At 47.3% G+C, this 13,684-nt stretch overlaps 1 protein-coding gene and 1 long non-coding RNA gene across 2 annotated transcripts in view; one reads left to right on the top strand and one right to left on the bottom strand.

Moving 5' to 3' along the window:
- LOC310702139 overlaps window positions 1-13,684 on the bottom strand; it is a 103,935-nt gene that overhangs the window by 78,513 nt on the left and 11,738 nt on the right. The window lies entirely within an intron of this gene.
- LOC310701149 (uncharacterized protein) overlaps window positions 1-13,684 on the top strand; it is a 116,024-nt gene that overhangs the window by 93,554 nt on the left and 8,786 nt on the right. The window contains exons 8-10 of the mRNA XM_083491512.1: window positions 3,629-3,733; window positions 6,129-6,227; window positions 7,615-7,707. Of these exons, the coding sequence (XP_083347638.1) occupies window positions 3,629-3,733; window positions 6,129-6,227; window positions 7,615-7,707 (297 nt within the window). The remainder of the gene's footprint in view (window positions 1-3,628; window positions 3,734-6,128; window positions 6,228-7,614; window positions 7,708-13,684) is intronic.

Below are 13,684 nucleotides of genomic sequence, written 5' to 3'. Positions count from 1 at the left end.
CCCGAGGGAGCAGGCTGACCCCGGTCGCCTCAACAGCTCACTCCCGTGCAGATCAGCATGGGGGCAGATGGAGGAGTTGGGTCATCACCTTTGCCATGATGCAACCCCCTCGGACCGCCATCAAAAGCTTATAATTGGATTTTATTGGCTGTGCACTGGAGGAGATGTGGACACTAGAAGCTATATGTGGTTTGAAAGGAGAGAAGGTGGGGAGAACCTTGTTTTGACTGATGTCGTTGGGAAACTAGAGCTTAACCCCACCACCACCAAAAAAAGTGTGGATTTAAGGAGGTGTTGACATACAACCTATTTTTAAGAGGAAGGACATTGGCTAAACAAAAAAACGCTACCATGGAGGTGAGAGGAATTTCACAAGGGCACATGAATAGCAGTGGTCCCCGAATGCTTGGAGAGAAAAACCCTTCCCGTCTAAGACAAAGAAGAAAATGGTGAATGTTTGAAAGTTGTTGATCAACTAAAAGGAGAGGCCTGTTGTTTATCTTGAAGTGGGATGGAGGGGGAGCTGAGTTGAGGAGGACTTAATCTTGTGACTTCAGGTCCGCCCTGAACCACGCTGGAATGACAACATTGGGACAACATTCCTATTGCGCAAGGTTGCGGTAGGAAAAACATCAGCAGCAGAGATATACCCATTTTGACTCTACTGCACCCTATCTGCATAACGTAGCAATTATAAAATATAGATGCGCATTTACTCTCACAAGATTGAATATACTGCCTTCGGTTGTACTTGAGGGACAATTCCAACAAATTCCACACGAAAAACGATTATGTCCCTGTGGAGATGGCAGTACCGAATCAGTGGCGCATGTCCTTCTGGTTTGCATTCTTTATAAATATTTTAAGAGTGAGGTTATCACCCCTATTTTATTGTCCATTCCTGGTCTCCCAGCCACTGTCACAGTGTTTTTTTCTCTCAGCAGACCAAGATGAGCAAGTGACATCAAAATTTGCAAGGTTTTTAGCTGGGGCATTTAGAATAAGATCCACTATCTGACTATTGATTCAAAACCCCAAAATGTATTTTATATAATTGCGTTTTCATCTTTTCGCCGCTTCCGCGCATGCGTTTGACATCATTTTGAGCACCTGCACATATGTGATTTTACAGTGGTATACGCTTCAAGTTACATACGCTTCAGGTTACAGACTCCGCTAACCAAGAAATATTGCATCAGGTTAAGAACTTTGCTTCAGGATGAGAACAGAAATTGTGCTCCAGCGGCACGGCGGCAGCAGGAGGCCCCATTAGCTAAAGTGGTGCTTCAGGTTAAGAACAGTTTCAGGTTAAGAACGGACCTCCAGAACAAATTAAGTACTTAACCCGAAGTACCACTTTATGATGCACAGTTTTAATCAATGTGTGCCTCTTTCCAACGTGTGTATGGAGGCCATCTGATGGGAGACACACACACACACAAAGCACAAATCTGCTAGGCCACATTCACACCACATATCCAAAGCCCCATGAAACCCCCTAAGATTTCTGGGAGCTTGTTTTGCTGGTTAAGGGTGCTGAGAGTTGTGACAATAAACTATTGTATAGGGTGCACAGTTCAACACACAACTTTTGCAGGGGTTACATTTCGGTGATAGGTGTGTAAAGTCGAAATCACATATGGTCAGGACAAACCCCTGGGAATGAATCCATCGGACCATCCTTGCCTTCTGGAACCAGCAGCCGGATTGCTCTTAGACCCCCGTCCTGCCCCCACCCCCACCCAAGTTTTTAAAGCTCTCTGCCCTGTGCAAAAAGAGCTTTAAAACTCTCTGCCTTCTGTGCCTGCAAATCAATTGTATATATTTTTACTTTTTCGGTGTTTTCTTCCCCCTGTAAAGGATCAGGACTGTGCAATTTTGCAGCTAAGCGATTGTGATGGAGCAGGGTGAGCTTGGCACCGGTTTTGTGTCTCTGCTGGGTCTGTGAAGCTGAAATGATGCATTTGCACCAGCCGCTTCTTGCTGGCTTCTCCTCTCGCCTCTTACCTTTGCAACAACAACAACCCTGTGAGGTGGGCTAAGCTGTGACCAAAACTGCACATCCTTATAGTGTTTTTCTGTGCCCTTCCCGCCCTTTATATCTTCTCAGTAACTTTGTGAGGTGGGCATGGCTTCAATATGGTTTTTTCCAGCACCATGGTTTTGAAATTGCAGAAAACAGCCTTAGGAGGTCTGGGGTGGGGTGCTTATTTTTCTTTCTCAGGGATGAGAAAGAATTCTTTTGCATTTGCCATAAAATATCTGTGAAACGTCCCTTAATATCAAGAGGGGCACTCTAACCACTATGCCACAACTGCCTCATGTGAACCTTGGAGCGGACCCCCTGCAGAATGCAAATCCCACCGCCCTGAAAATGCAGGGAGAAAAGGAGAGCGTGCCCTCCAAGGGAGGGGGGCGCTTTGTGGGGTCCCCACAAAGACGGAATCCGCAATGTCTCCAGCACCACGCAGTTTGGGTGGGGTGGGAGAGACGCTGGCTCTTCAAGGGTTAAAGGCAGCGATTATATTAATACAGAGGACTTCCTGGGGGAGGGGAAAAGGGTCACTTCCTCCTCCGTTTGCCACATTTGACAAGCTGCGAGGGAGGAGATTCTGCAGCGCGGAAGACTCTGCTTTTTGCCAGGTAGGAAAAATAGGGGTATATTGGGGGGGGGGGAGGGGGCTCCCGTGTCAGAGCAGCTCCTTTGCAGGAGAGAAGCCTTCCGGGAGAGGGCAGTTTTGCAAAGGGGCAGCGGTGGGAGGGCGCATGCGTGGGGTTGCCCCCCCAATTCAGCCCCCCAAGAGCTGCGATGAGTGCAAAAGGCTTTAAGGGGTGCAGGGGCGCCCCAGGAGGAGAGCAGGCGGGGGAAGAGGCAGTTTTAGGGTGGGCTAGGAAACCCCCCTGCCTAAAAGGAAAGGAGGCAGGATGGCTCTGGGAAGAGGAGGAGGGAGACATTCATGTTTTGGGAAAAGAGGGGGGGGGGAGGGCAGGGTCAGCTGGAAACTCATTTCAGCTCTACACGGCATGGGCTCTTTTATCTTCGATGCTTTCCCTGTCTGGGGGGGGGGGGTTCAGGAGGAAAGCCCCCAAGGAGGGCGCAGTCTCTCTGTATAGCAGACCAGCCCTAGGAAGGAACCAAGGTGCTGGGAGAGATGGAGGAGGGAAGACTTTAAGGATGGGAAGAGGAGAACCACTGGACATAAAATGTCATCAGTTTCTCACCACCAGCAACTGCTGCAGCAGAACTGGGGGCTCCAAGCGCAGTCAGCTGCCTACACTTAGCCTTGCTCCACCTGGGCTACTATTGTCTACACGGACTGGCAGCAATTGCTCTTCGGGGTTTTCAGACGCGGAGTCTCAGCCCTGCCTGGGGACTGAATCTGGGGCTTCCTGCCTGCGGAAGAGATGCTCTGCCCTCGAACTACAGCCCCTTCCCCTAAAGTGGGGATGGGGGAAAGGAAATAAATGTTTTTAATGGTGGTGGGAAGAAGATCCTCTTTCAGGCATGACTCCACTTTTCATGCATGGCTTCACATTCACCAGGAAAATGTCTTGGGCAGGAAACTGACTGCAGGGCCTCTGAGGCTCTCTTTTCTTCTTCGGGAACTTCTGAGTTCTTCAATCCAAGAGAGGATGGAAGGAGGAAGATGGACGGTTGACCTGGTCAGGCTGTCTCCTGCATCCCTCCAAGCAACCTCTGAGCGTTGTCTCCCAGGACCCTCAGAGACATCTGGTGAGTTCCAGGAGAGAGGGACTTGGAGGGATGGAGAGTGGAAGCAAAGAATAAGATAAAGGGGGGAGGTTTTACTGTGGAAACTGTGGGTGGGCTTCCCCTCCCAATATATCCGGGGAAGAAAATCCCTGGAGGGGCTCTGAGGCCGCCTTTGCTTCTCCCTCACCCCCCAAAACCTGCAGCTTGTTTAAACTTCTGAGTCCTGCAAAATAGTTCCAAAGAAGCTGGATTTGTGGTGCTAGAAAGGACCTGAGCTGGGGCTCCCCACCTCTGAGGCTGGGAGAGGTTGGCTGAGTTCCAGGGGGTTGGGGTGGAGAAGGAGAAATGGATGGGTGGGGGCTGGAGGGAACTCCTCCCTCCAGCAAGCAGAAAAGACAGGAGAACATACAATGCAAGAAGGTCTTGACTTGGAGGAAAGCAGGGAAGAGGTCTTCTCTAAAGTCTATCCCCTGGAGCATGCACCAATATGTTGCCAGAAGAGGAGGACTAGGCAGAGGAGCCCTATATAGATATAAAAACCACTGCGTTCAATGGGATCTACTTTCAGGTCACTACCATGCCCCCCATGCCATGAGGCCTGGGTGCAAGGCCCATTCCACCTGGCCAAGGGGGTGGAGCCCAGGCTCACCTTGAACAGCCAAAAGAGGCTCCTGGGAGGCCACTAGGACATTGCTGGAAGAACTCTTGGGTTGGGGCAACTGGCTAAAATGCTTTAAACGGTTCTGATTTTGGTTCCTCTATTTTGTTTTCATCGGGTTGGTGTTGGTTAATTGTTTAGTTGGGGCGAAGCCTTATTTCACCAGGGAATCGTTTTGCCCGCGTCCCCAGGACCGAAGAAAGACTAAAATAGCACCAGGAAAGTTTCTTCTTTGGAGAAAAGAGTTTATTGCGATCTGTGCACAGAGACAACCAGCAGAATAGTTTCTGAAATCTGGCTGTACTTTACTATGTCCAGTAAGCATTCTTATACCTGAAAGCATTCACCCACCTCCCAGACCTCCCCCCAAAACTTCCCCAATCAGCTGGCAAGTTTTCAACTTATTCCCTTTTAGGGCATATCTATATTGCTGGCTAAGAACTGCTGGCTAAGCACTGCTGGCTAAGCACTCCCTCCTCTTACCCCTGTACGTGTGCCTTTCTGCTGGCTAAGCACCCCCTCCCACCTCCTTCGTACACGTGTCTCTTTGCTAGCTAAGCACCCCCTTCGTGTCTTTTCTTATCTTGCATTACTAAAGCAGAAGCGCTAGGCAGCAAACAGCTTGCCTGGTCGGTTTTCAGTTAACAGCAGCAGTTTCTGTTAGCTGGCTAGGCAGGAAACGACCTCTTGACCTGTCTGATTTAGATTTTGCATGCAACTGCAGTCTTTGCTAGTTGCTTAACCACAACAGGAGAAGTAAGCTTAGTGCAGGAATTTACTATGTGCAGATAATATTAATGATTAACCCTTCCCCTCTCCCTTCAGGGGGCGGTGGTTATTTTAATTTGGGTATAACTGTAAACATGTTGTTGTTGCTATTCTTATTATTGGTTTGTTTGTTGCCTGTATAGGATATTTCTGTTTTTTATGTTTGATGTTTTGGTCTGTTTTTATATATGCTGTTAGCCGCACTGGGTGGCTGGGGAAACCCAACCAGATGGCAGGGAAATAAATTTTACATATATGCCCCATTTGGGCTTCTGCAGGGACTGGAGAATATCTAGGGCAGAGGAATCCCTGCAGCTTCTCTGAGGCTCCTTTTACTTCTCCCTCCCTCCCTCCCTCCCTCCCTCCCTCCCTCCCTCCCTCCCTCCTTCCCAAGGAACCTGCAGCTTGTTTAGGATTCTGAGCTCAGGAACAATGCAAGAGACTGATCCTCTTTCAGCCTCTTTCTGCTAACACCATCACCTTGAAGATCCCGGGCCCCAGGGAAATTAGACTGGCCTTGACAAGAGCCAGGGCCTTTTCAGCCGTGGCCCCGGCCTGGTGGACCACTCTCCCTCAAGAGACCAGGGCCCTGCGGGATTTGACATCTTTCCGCAGGGCCTGCAAGACGGAGCTGTTCCGCCAGGCCTTTGGGCAGGATGTAGTTTGACTTACTTTCCTTTGTATAAAACAAGCCCTAAGGAGACCCCCAACCTGCTCACAGGTCCTTGTATGATCAGTGGAAACAGTTGGTCCTGGCAAGTATTAACCACTCTCAATTCCAACCTGATATTTCCCAACTGCTTATATTTTAACTTGTCTGAATTAATTTTAATATGTATTTTAATTAATTGATGTCTGTTTTTATGCATATTGTGTTGCTTTTATGATGTTAGCCACCCTGGGCCCTGCCTCGGCCGGAGAGGGCAGGATACAAAAATTATTATTATTATTATTATTATTATTATTATTATTATTATTATTCTCCTGCAGACCTAGCAAGGATGGAAGGGGGAAGATGGACAGTTGACCTGGCCAGGCTGTCTCCAACCACCTCTGACTGTTCTCTCCCAGGACCCTCAGAGAGATCTGGTGAGTGGCAGGGAATGGAGATGGGGACCTGGGGAGATGTTGGGGTTGAGGAAGCTCCCCTGGCGAGAAAACGAGGAAGGCTGCAGGGCCAGAGTTCTGGGCTGTGAGAGATGAAAGGTAGAAAAGGAATGTTTTTCAGTGGTGGCATGGGCGCAAGATTTTTTTTTGGGGGGCAGGCCTTTTGTTAGGGGGGCAGAAGTGGCATGATTGGCCAGTTAGTTAAGTATTTCTAATGTTTTACCGGATCTGGGGGGCTGCCCTCCACCCCTCCGTGGCTATGCCCATGAATGGTGGTGTGAAGAAAATTCTTTTTCAGAGTATAATGTTGTGTTGGGTCCTGAATCTTCCGACACTCACTGGTATAGCTGCAGCAATTGCCAGATGAGGGACTGAATGGGCTTCATCTCAGTATGGAGACAGATTTCCCCTCAGTTTGCAGCAGCCAAGCTGCCAGGTCAGCAGTGAGAAACTTGTGGGTCATGGCAGCAGTCCCTCTCTAGCCCACAAAGCCATTTTCCTCAAACCGTGTTCTGCTGCCCTACATATCAGAAGTCAGGGGCCAGGATGTGACTGCAAAGGATATGTATCAGGATCCCGAAAGTGCACCGCTGATTGTTCCTTGGCACCTGAGACCTTCTGTCAGTGCAGGTCAGCTGATGAAACCTTATGAAACGTTGTCTCTTTCAGCAGATTATGATGCAGCACTTTGGGATCTTCACTAGTTGCAGATCTTGGAAAAACCCTGTAATTGCTCTTATATGTCTTATTAGAGGAACGTCTTTTTCAAAAGAGTGCAAAATGTTTATTCACCAGCTGATGTCGCTGTTTGAGTCGCTCCCTCTCTGCGATTTTTGACCCCCTTCTCAATCTATGTCCGTCTATGTCAGTCTTATGCAATTCATTTCCGTTCCTCAAACCAGGAAATGTCGGTCTAAGAAAATGTCGGAGCGCGTGAGTCAGCAGAAGTACCGTATTTTTCGTCCCATAGGACGCACCTAGTTTTTTTGGGGGGAAATAAAGGAAATTTTTTTTTCCTTTATTTCCCCCGCAAAAGCAGGTCGGGGAAACCGAACAAGGTCGAGGAACAGCGGGATGGCGATGCTGCGCCTCCCTGCTGTCCCCCGAGCTTGTGGGGCTGGCCGATGTCTGCCCGGCGCGAGGGGCGCTCTGCTTCAGGGCACTCCGCCCCCCGGGTGGCATTCTGCTACCCGCAGTGTGGGGAGCCCTGGGGGGAACTCCTGCAGGGCTCCCCATGCTGTTTTTTGTTGCATCAATTAAGTGTTTTAAATTTGTTGTTAGCTGCATTGAGACTGGTTTTCTGAACCAGGAAGGGTGGAGTATAAATAAAAAATTATTTATTTATTTATTTATTATTCTGCAAACCTAGCGAGGATGGAAGGAGGAAGATGGACAGTTGACCTGGTCAGGCTGTCTCCCACCACCTCTGACCGTTCCCCTCCAGGACCCTCAGAGAGATCTGGTGAGTTCCAGGGAGTGGAGATGGGCACCTGGGGAAATGTTGGGATAGAGGAAGCCCACCTGGCAAGAAAACGAGGAAGGCTGCAGGGCCAGAGCTCCGGGCTAGCAGAGATAAAAGGTAGAAAGAAAGGACATGAATGTTTTTTAATGGTGACATGGGCATAGTCAGAGTTTGGGGGCTGTTGTCTACCAGCTCCATCACAGGCTAAGTCCCTACCTGCACACAGACTGTGCTACATGCTATGGTTATCTCCCGCTTGGATTGCTACAATGCGCTCTAGGTGGGGCTGCCTTTGAAGGTGACTCAGAAACTACAATTAACCCAGAAAGCAGCAGCTCAACTGGTGACTGGGAGCAGTTGCCAGGAGCATATAACACTGGTCTTAAAGGATCTACATTGGCTCAGAGTATGTTTCCAAGCACAATTCAAAGGGTTGGTGCTGACCTTTAAAGCTCAAAACGGTCTCGGCCCTGTAGACCTGAATGAGCATCTCCACCTCCTTCGTTCTGCCCGGACAATGAGGTCCAACTCTGAGGGTCTTCTGCTGGTTTCGTCACAGTAAGAAGTGAAGTAGTGGAACCAGCCCTGTGGAACACCCTCCCTTCAGATGTCAAGGAGATAAAGAACTACGTAGCTTTTAGAAGACGTCCGAAGGCAGCCCTGTATTGGGAAGTTTTTAATGTTTGATGTTTTCCCTTAATTTTAGCAGGTGATGACCAGGGCAATAATGGTTCTCGGGGCTCATCAGAAAGAAATAGGCATGAAGCGAAGAGAACAAATGATAGCCCTTCGTGTGGCAAAAAGTTCAAAGGTAAATCGAGCCTCAGCCCACACTGCAGAATCCACTCAGAGGAGATACTGTGTAAATGCTTGGTGTGTGGAAAGAGCTTCAATGAACGCTCAGGCCTAAAATCACATCAAAGAATTCACGCAGGACAGGAATCATACCAATGCCTAGAATGTGGAAAGAGTTTCAAGCGCCACTCAAACCTTTCAACACATCAGGTAGTCCACAGCAGGGAGAAACCACATAGGTGCTCTGAGTGTGGAAAGAGCTTCATTCGCAGGAGAAACCTTACAGAACATCAAAAACTTCACACAGGGGAGAAACCGTATACCTGTTTGGACTGTGGAAAGACCTTCCGTCACAGCGCAAGCCTTGCTTCGCATCAAAAAACCCACACAGGGGAGAAGCCGTATAAATGTTTGGAGTGCGGAATGAGCTTCGCTCACGGCTCAAGTCTTATATCGCACCAAAGAATTCACACAGGAGAGAAATCTTATAAATGTACAGAGTGCGGAAGGAGCTTTGCTCACAGTGCTACCCTTACTTCACATAAGAGAACCCACACAGGGGACAAACCATATAAATGCTTGGAATGTGGAAAGAGCTTCAGCCAGAGTTCACACCTTAGTTCACACAAGAGAACTCACACTGGTGAGAAGCCGTATAAATGCTTTGAGTGTGGGAAGAGCTTCAGTCAGAGTTCACACCTTACTGTGCATGAGCGAATCCATACAGGGGAAAAACCATATAAATGTGTGACATGTGGAAAGAGCTTTAGTAACTGCACATACCTTGTTTGCCATCGCAGAATCCATACAGGAGAGAAGCCATATAAGTGCTTTGAGTGTGGAAAGAGCTTCAGCCAGGTTACAAGCCTTCATATACATCAAAAAATTCACAGAGGTGAAAAACTGTATGCATGTTTTGAGTGTGGAAAGAGCTTCACTCAAAGCTCAAGCCTTGAACGTCATCAAAGAATTCACACAGGGGTGAAACCATATACCTGTTTTGAGTGTGGAAAGAACTTCATTCACAGCACAAGCCTTACATATCATCAAAGAATTCACACGGGAGAAACCATATAAATGTTTGGACTGTGGAAAGAGATTTGCACAGGGATCTAAGCTTACTTTTCATAAAAGAACTCACATGGGATAAACCATATATATGCTTGGAGTGTGGGAAAAGATTTGGTCAGATTTCACAACTCATTTTACATAAGCGAATCAAGAGGAAAGAAATATTGAGATGCTTGTAATGCGGAAAGCATTTTAATTAGAGCACCGCTGTTGCTAAACTTCATGGAATTCATACAATAATTCTCATGGGAGAAATGGTACAGCGGCTGTCACGAAGGTGCCGTCAACTACAGGGCTGGCTGGCTGCCTGCCTGGTGAAATCAGTGGTGCTGTGAGCTTCTTTTGCTTCTTTCATTTAAATCAACAAAAACACACAGAAACATGGAATGTATGTCCTCAAAAACCTGAGCTGTTGCCTAGAGTGAGTGTTCCTGCCCCCAGCAGTTACTTCCTGGCCTTGAGCCCCTTCCTGTTGTCTACGGGGGCCGCTAATGGAAAATCTCTGTGTCTGTTTGGCTTTCTGCTCTGTGAGATGAAGGGCACGCCTGGTTGTAGGGGAAGGAGGGGACTCCAGTATACTAGAGACATCGTGTCGCTTGGCTGCTGTGATATTTCTTTTTTTAAAAAAAATAATCTTTATTAAAGTTTCAAAAGGTTACAAATAACAAAACAGAAAAACAAAAGAGAACACAAAAAACAACAAAAAAGATTCCACCTTTTAGATCTCATTTTCAATAACTTCTTTTCATGACTTCCCCACGCCTCCCCTTATTGTATTCCAACTCCAGTTGTTTGTTCAAACAAGTTTTTGTCCTTAATGTCCTAATCATAAATTGTTAATTTGCTTAACCATGATTTGTTAATATGATTCTGTAATAAATTTATGCCTTATCATTATTATCCTTATCCTTAGTTTAGTTTATCCAACAATTTTTAAAATATATACCTTAATCCTATATGAAAAAAACAAACAAGAAATATAAAAACAAGAAAAAAGATACCTTTCCTAATGTTGTCCTTAATTCCCATCCACGGATTCCCCTTTCTTATAATAATAAAAAACATATAATTTTTACACTGCATAATGAGAATCAGGCCGCCTTTGGACTTCTAAACCCCCACCCTTCTCTCCCCGGTTTCAGTCCCAAACCAAAGTCCAGTTAGTCCATCTTTTTAGCCTGGTGATCTTATGTCCGAGGCTCTCAAATCTCTCTCAGTCCCTTTCCGCTGGCTTCTTCGAAAGTCTCTCATGCTAAACATCCAGGGTCGAAAAGGTACCTTCTCAGTGTTGACCATGCTTCTTCCAGCCATGCCTACTTGTTTAAAGATGGAGCTCCAACTCTGCTTCTTGAATTTGTATATCCCAAATGGTCCCACTTTCACCTTGGTCGAATTAGAGTTCATCTTAGCAGGTCTCCGGCTCTCTTTTATCTTCTGTGGCATTTCAGCCACCCCTTCTTTCTGCTCCTCCTGTTCAGCAGGTGTCTTTTCCTCCTCTTCAATTTTTGGTTTCTTTTCTTGTCCAGCTGCCTGTGTTTTGAGCATCAAGTCCCTTTCCAACTCAATAGGTATATTTTCTGTTAACTTCGGTTTTGTGGGGCTTGTACACAAAACATGGCCTCGCTCGCTCGTCTCTCGCAGCTTTCCCACGAGAAAGATAAGCTCTTGCAAGTCAGCTCGTATTTCCCGACCTAGTTCCATTCTTGTAATGTCCAAGAATCCCCTCTAGAGGGATTCTAGTTACTTTGTGTTCTTTTCCCTTCCGATCCAAAAGTTAGATTTGTTTGTATCAATCTTTCTTTACTTTCAATATTTTGTAACAATATAACCGGTTAAAATTTAAGCTTTCAGTTTTTCCCAACTTTGACAGCTAGTTTGACAGCTGTCAAAAGTTTTCTGTAAATCCTCAGCAGGCTCTTTTCACGGGTTACTCCCGGGCTTGAGAAAGATGGTACTTGATCCAAACAAATAAACTCTTGTCCTCCAGCACACTAGCTTAGTCCTTTAAATCCGTGGAATTTATATTTTTTATCCAATCACAACAGTTCTTCTCGCAACCTTAGATGACAGATCCTTGCTTTAAGCTGTTTACAATAGGGGGGAGACGGACTTCCTTTTTTTCCCACCTCCCCCGCTCGTACCAAATCCAAAACTGAATTATTTATAGTCCAATTTCCAAGTTACTCACGGGTTGTTGCTCTTGATTTTAAGTCCAAATTTTGGCAGGAAGAAGTCAGTGCTCCCCGACAAACGGCATGCGGCTACGCTCGGCAGGGGAAGCAGAAGACTCACAGCACCACGCCGCTCCCCGGCACCCGTTCCGTAGCCTTTAAAAAGGCTCCTTCACGAGTCGGGAGGGCGCTAACTGTGCCAGCCGAGTCACCATGTCCACGGGCTCCGTGCCCGTGGTTTTTTAGGGTCCCCGTATCGCCGGCACGGCAAGACCCAGCCCCCTGTCAAGCCGATTCCCTCCGGAGCTCGGAGGGAATCCGCCATTAGTCGATCGCGCTAACCCGGAAGACTGGCTGCTGTGATATTTCTAACGCAACAGGCTCCTGTCTCTGTTCAGGGCTGGAGCACCTGCTATCTTGCTCCTGTTGATCCACTATTTCCCAGCTCCTTCCTTCCTTCTGCGGTGTGTCCCATCTCAAACCACCGCAATTCTAGGTCCATACTCCCTTCCTCTTCCCCTTCTCTGAAGCCTATTGGAGTGGCAGTCTCCACCACTCTTGCTCATCTCATCTTTGAAAACAGACCAAAGGATGGCCTAATATGGTCACACTCTTATCTAAGGAAGCATGTTGTGTGGAAAGGCAGGGACAGGTCTGAGCATCATGTACTGCTTCTGAACTCCTGCAGGTTTCTGGCTGGTGCTCTTGGGTACAAGATGGTGCCATCCATGGACCTTGGGTCAGATCCTGCAAAACAGTTATTGAAAGCGGACCAGGATTCATTGCTTTTGTTTTGTAGCAGTTGGGTAATTTGATTGTAGTTGGTAATGAGGCATTTCCCTTCTTTCCTCCAGGTGTGTCCCACCTTTTCCTTGTAACTTCTAGATGAATTAAAGCATTATATTTGAGCATTATCGTGGGGGTCAGAGTAAAACATTTTGTTACATGTGTGCTGTTGTAGTTACCTTTCACTGGAAAGGTGGAATATAATCAGGTATACCTATCAATGCACATGCACAAAAACACATGCATACTCAGAAATAATAAAATTCCTTGCTTATAAACCACTGCAGGAGGAAGCAACGCTTTGAAGCAACATTCCAACATATTGTTAGTTACAAGCAGGCCAACTGATTCAGATTAACACCATCAGCTTCTGTCCATCTTTATAGAATAAGTAAAAATGCTATATTCTTAACCATATTGGATTATCTATATTCTTAACCATATTGGATTATAAAAGGATGTCACATAGAGGAGGGAGAAAGGTTGTTTTCTGCTGCTTCAGAGAAGCGGACACGGAGCAATGGATCCAAACTACAAGAAAGAAGATTCCACCTAAACATTAGGAAGAACTTCCTGACAGTAAGAGCTGTTCGACAGTGGAATTTGCTGCCAAGGAGTGTGGTGGAGTCTCCTACTTTGGAGGTCTTTAAGCAGAGGCTTGACAACCATATGTCAGGAGTGCTCTGATGGTGTTTCCTGCTTGGCAGGGGGTTGGACTCGATGGCCCTTGTGGTCTCTTCCAACTCTATGATTCTATGATTCTATCTTTTTTAAAAAAGGGAAGGGGGAAATTGAGTTCCCCTAAGTGTTTTCATTTTGAAAATCTTAACGTAGTGTTTCCCAACCGGTGTTCCGCGGCACACTACTGTGCCGTGAGACGTTGGCTGGTGTGCCGTGGGAGGGAGGTGGGCGAGTCGGGTGGTGAGAGGCGGCGGCGGCGAGGATCCGCGTCGAGCCGGGGGCGGCTCCGCGGTGGTGGTGCCGAGGTTTCTCTCTCCATTCTCCCCTCACACACACACACAGGAAATAACACAGGATCAGCTGACAGGACCCAGCCAATGGGGCGGCGGCAGGGCAGCGCGTGCAAAAGGGAGGAGCGCGAGACAGCGGACGAGGAGGAGGCCGGCATGTCCGGGCAGCAGCAGCAACAAAAG

This window comes from Podarcis liolepis (genome assembly GCF_965112155.1).
Source record: "Podarcis liolepis genome assembly, chromosome: 2".
Classification (NCBI taxonomy): Eukaryota; Metazoa; Chordata; class Lepidosauria; order Squamata; family Lacertidae; genus Podarcis; species Podarcis liolepis.
The sequence above is the reverse complement of the archived record's forward strand: the minus strand, read 5'-3'. Positions and strand labels throughout refer to the sequence as shown.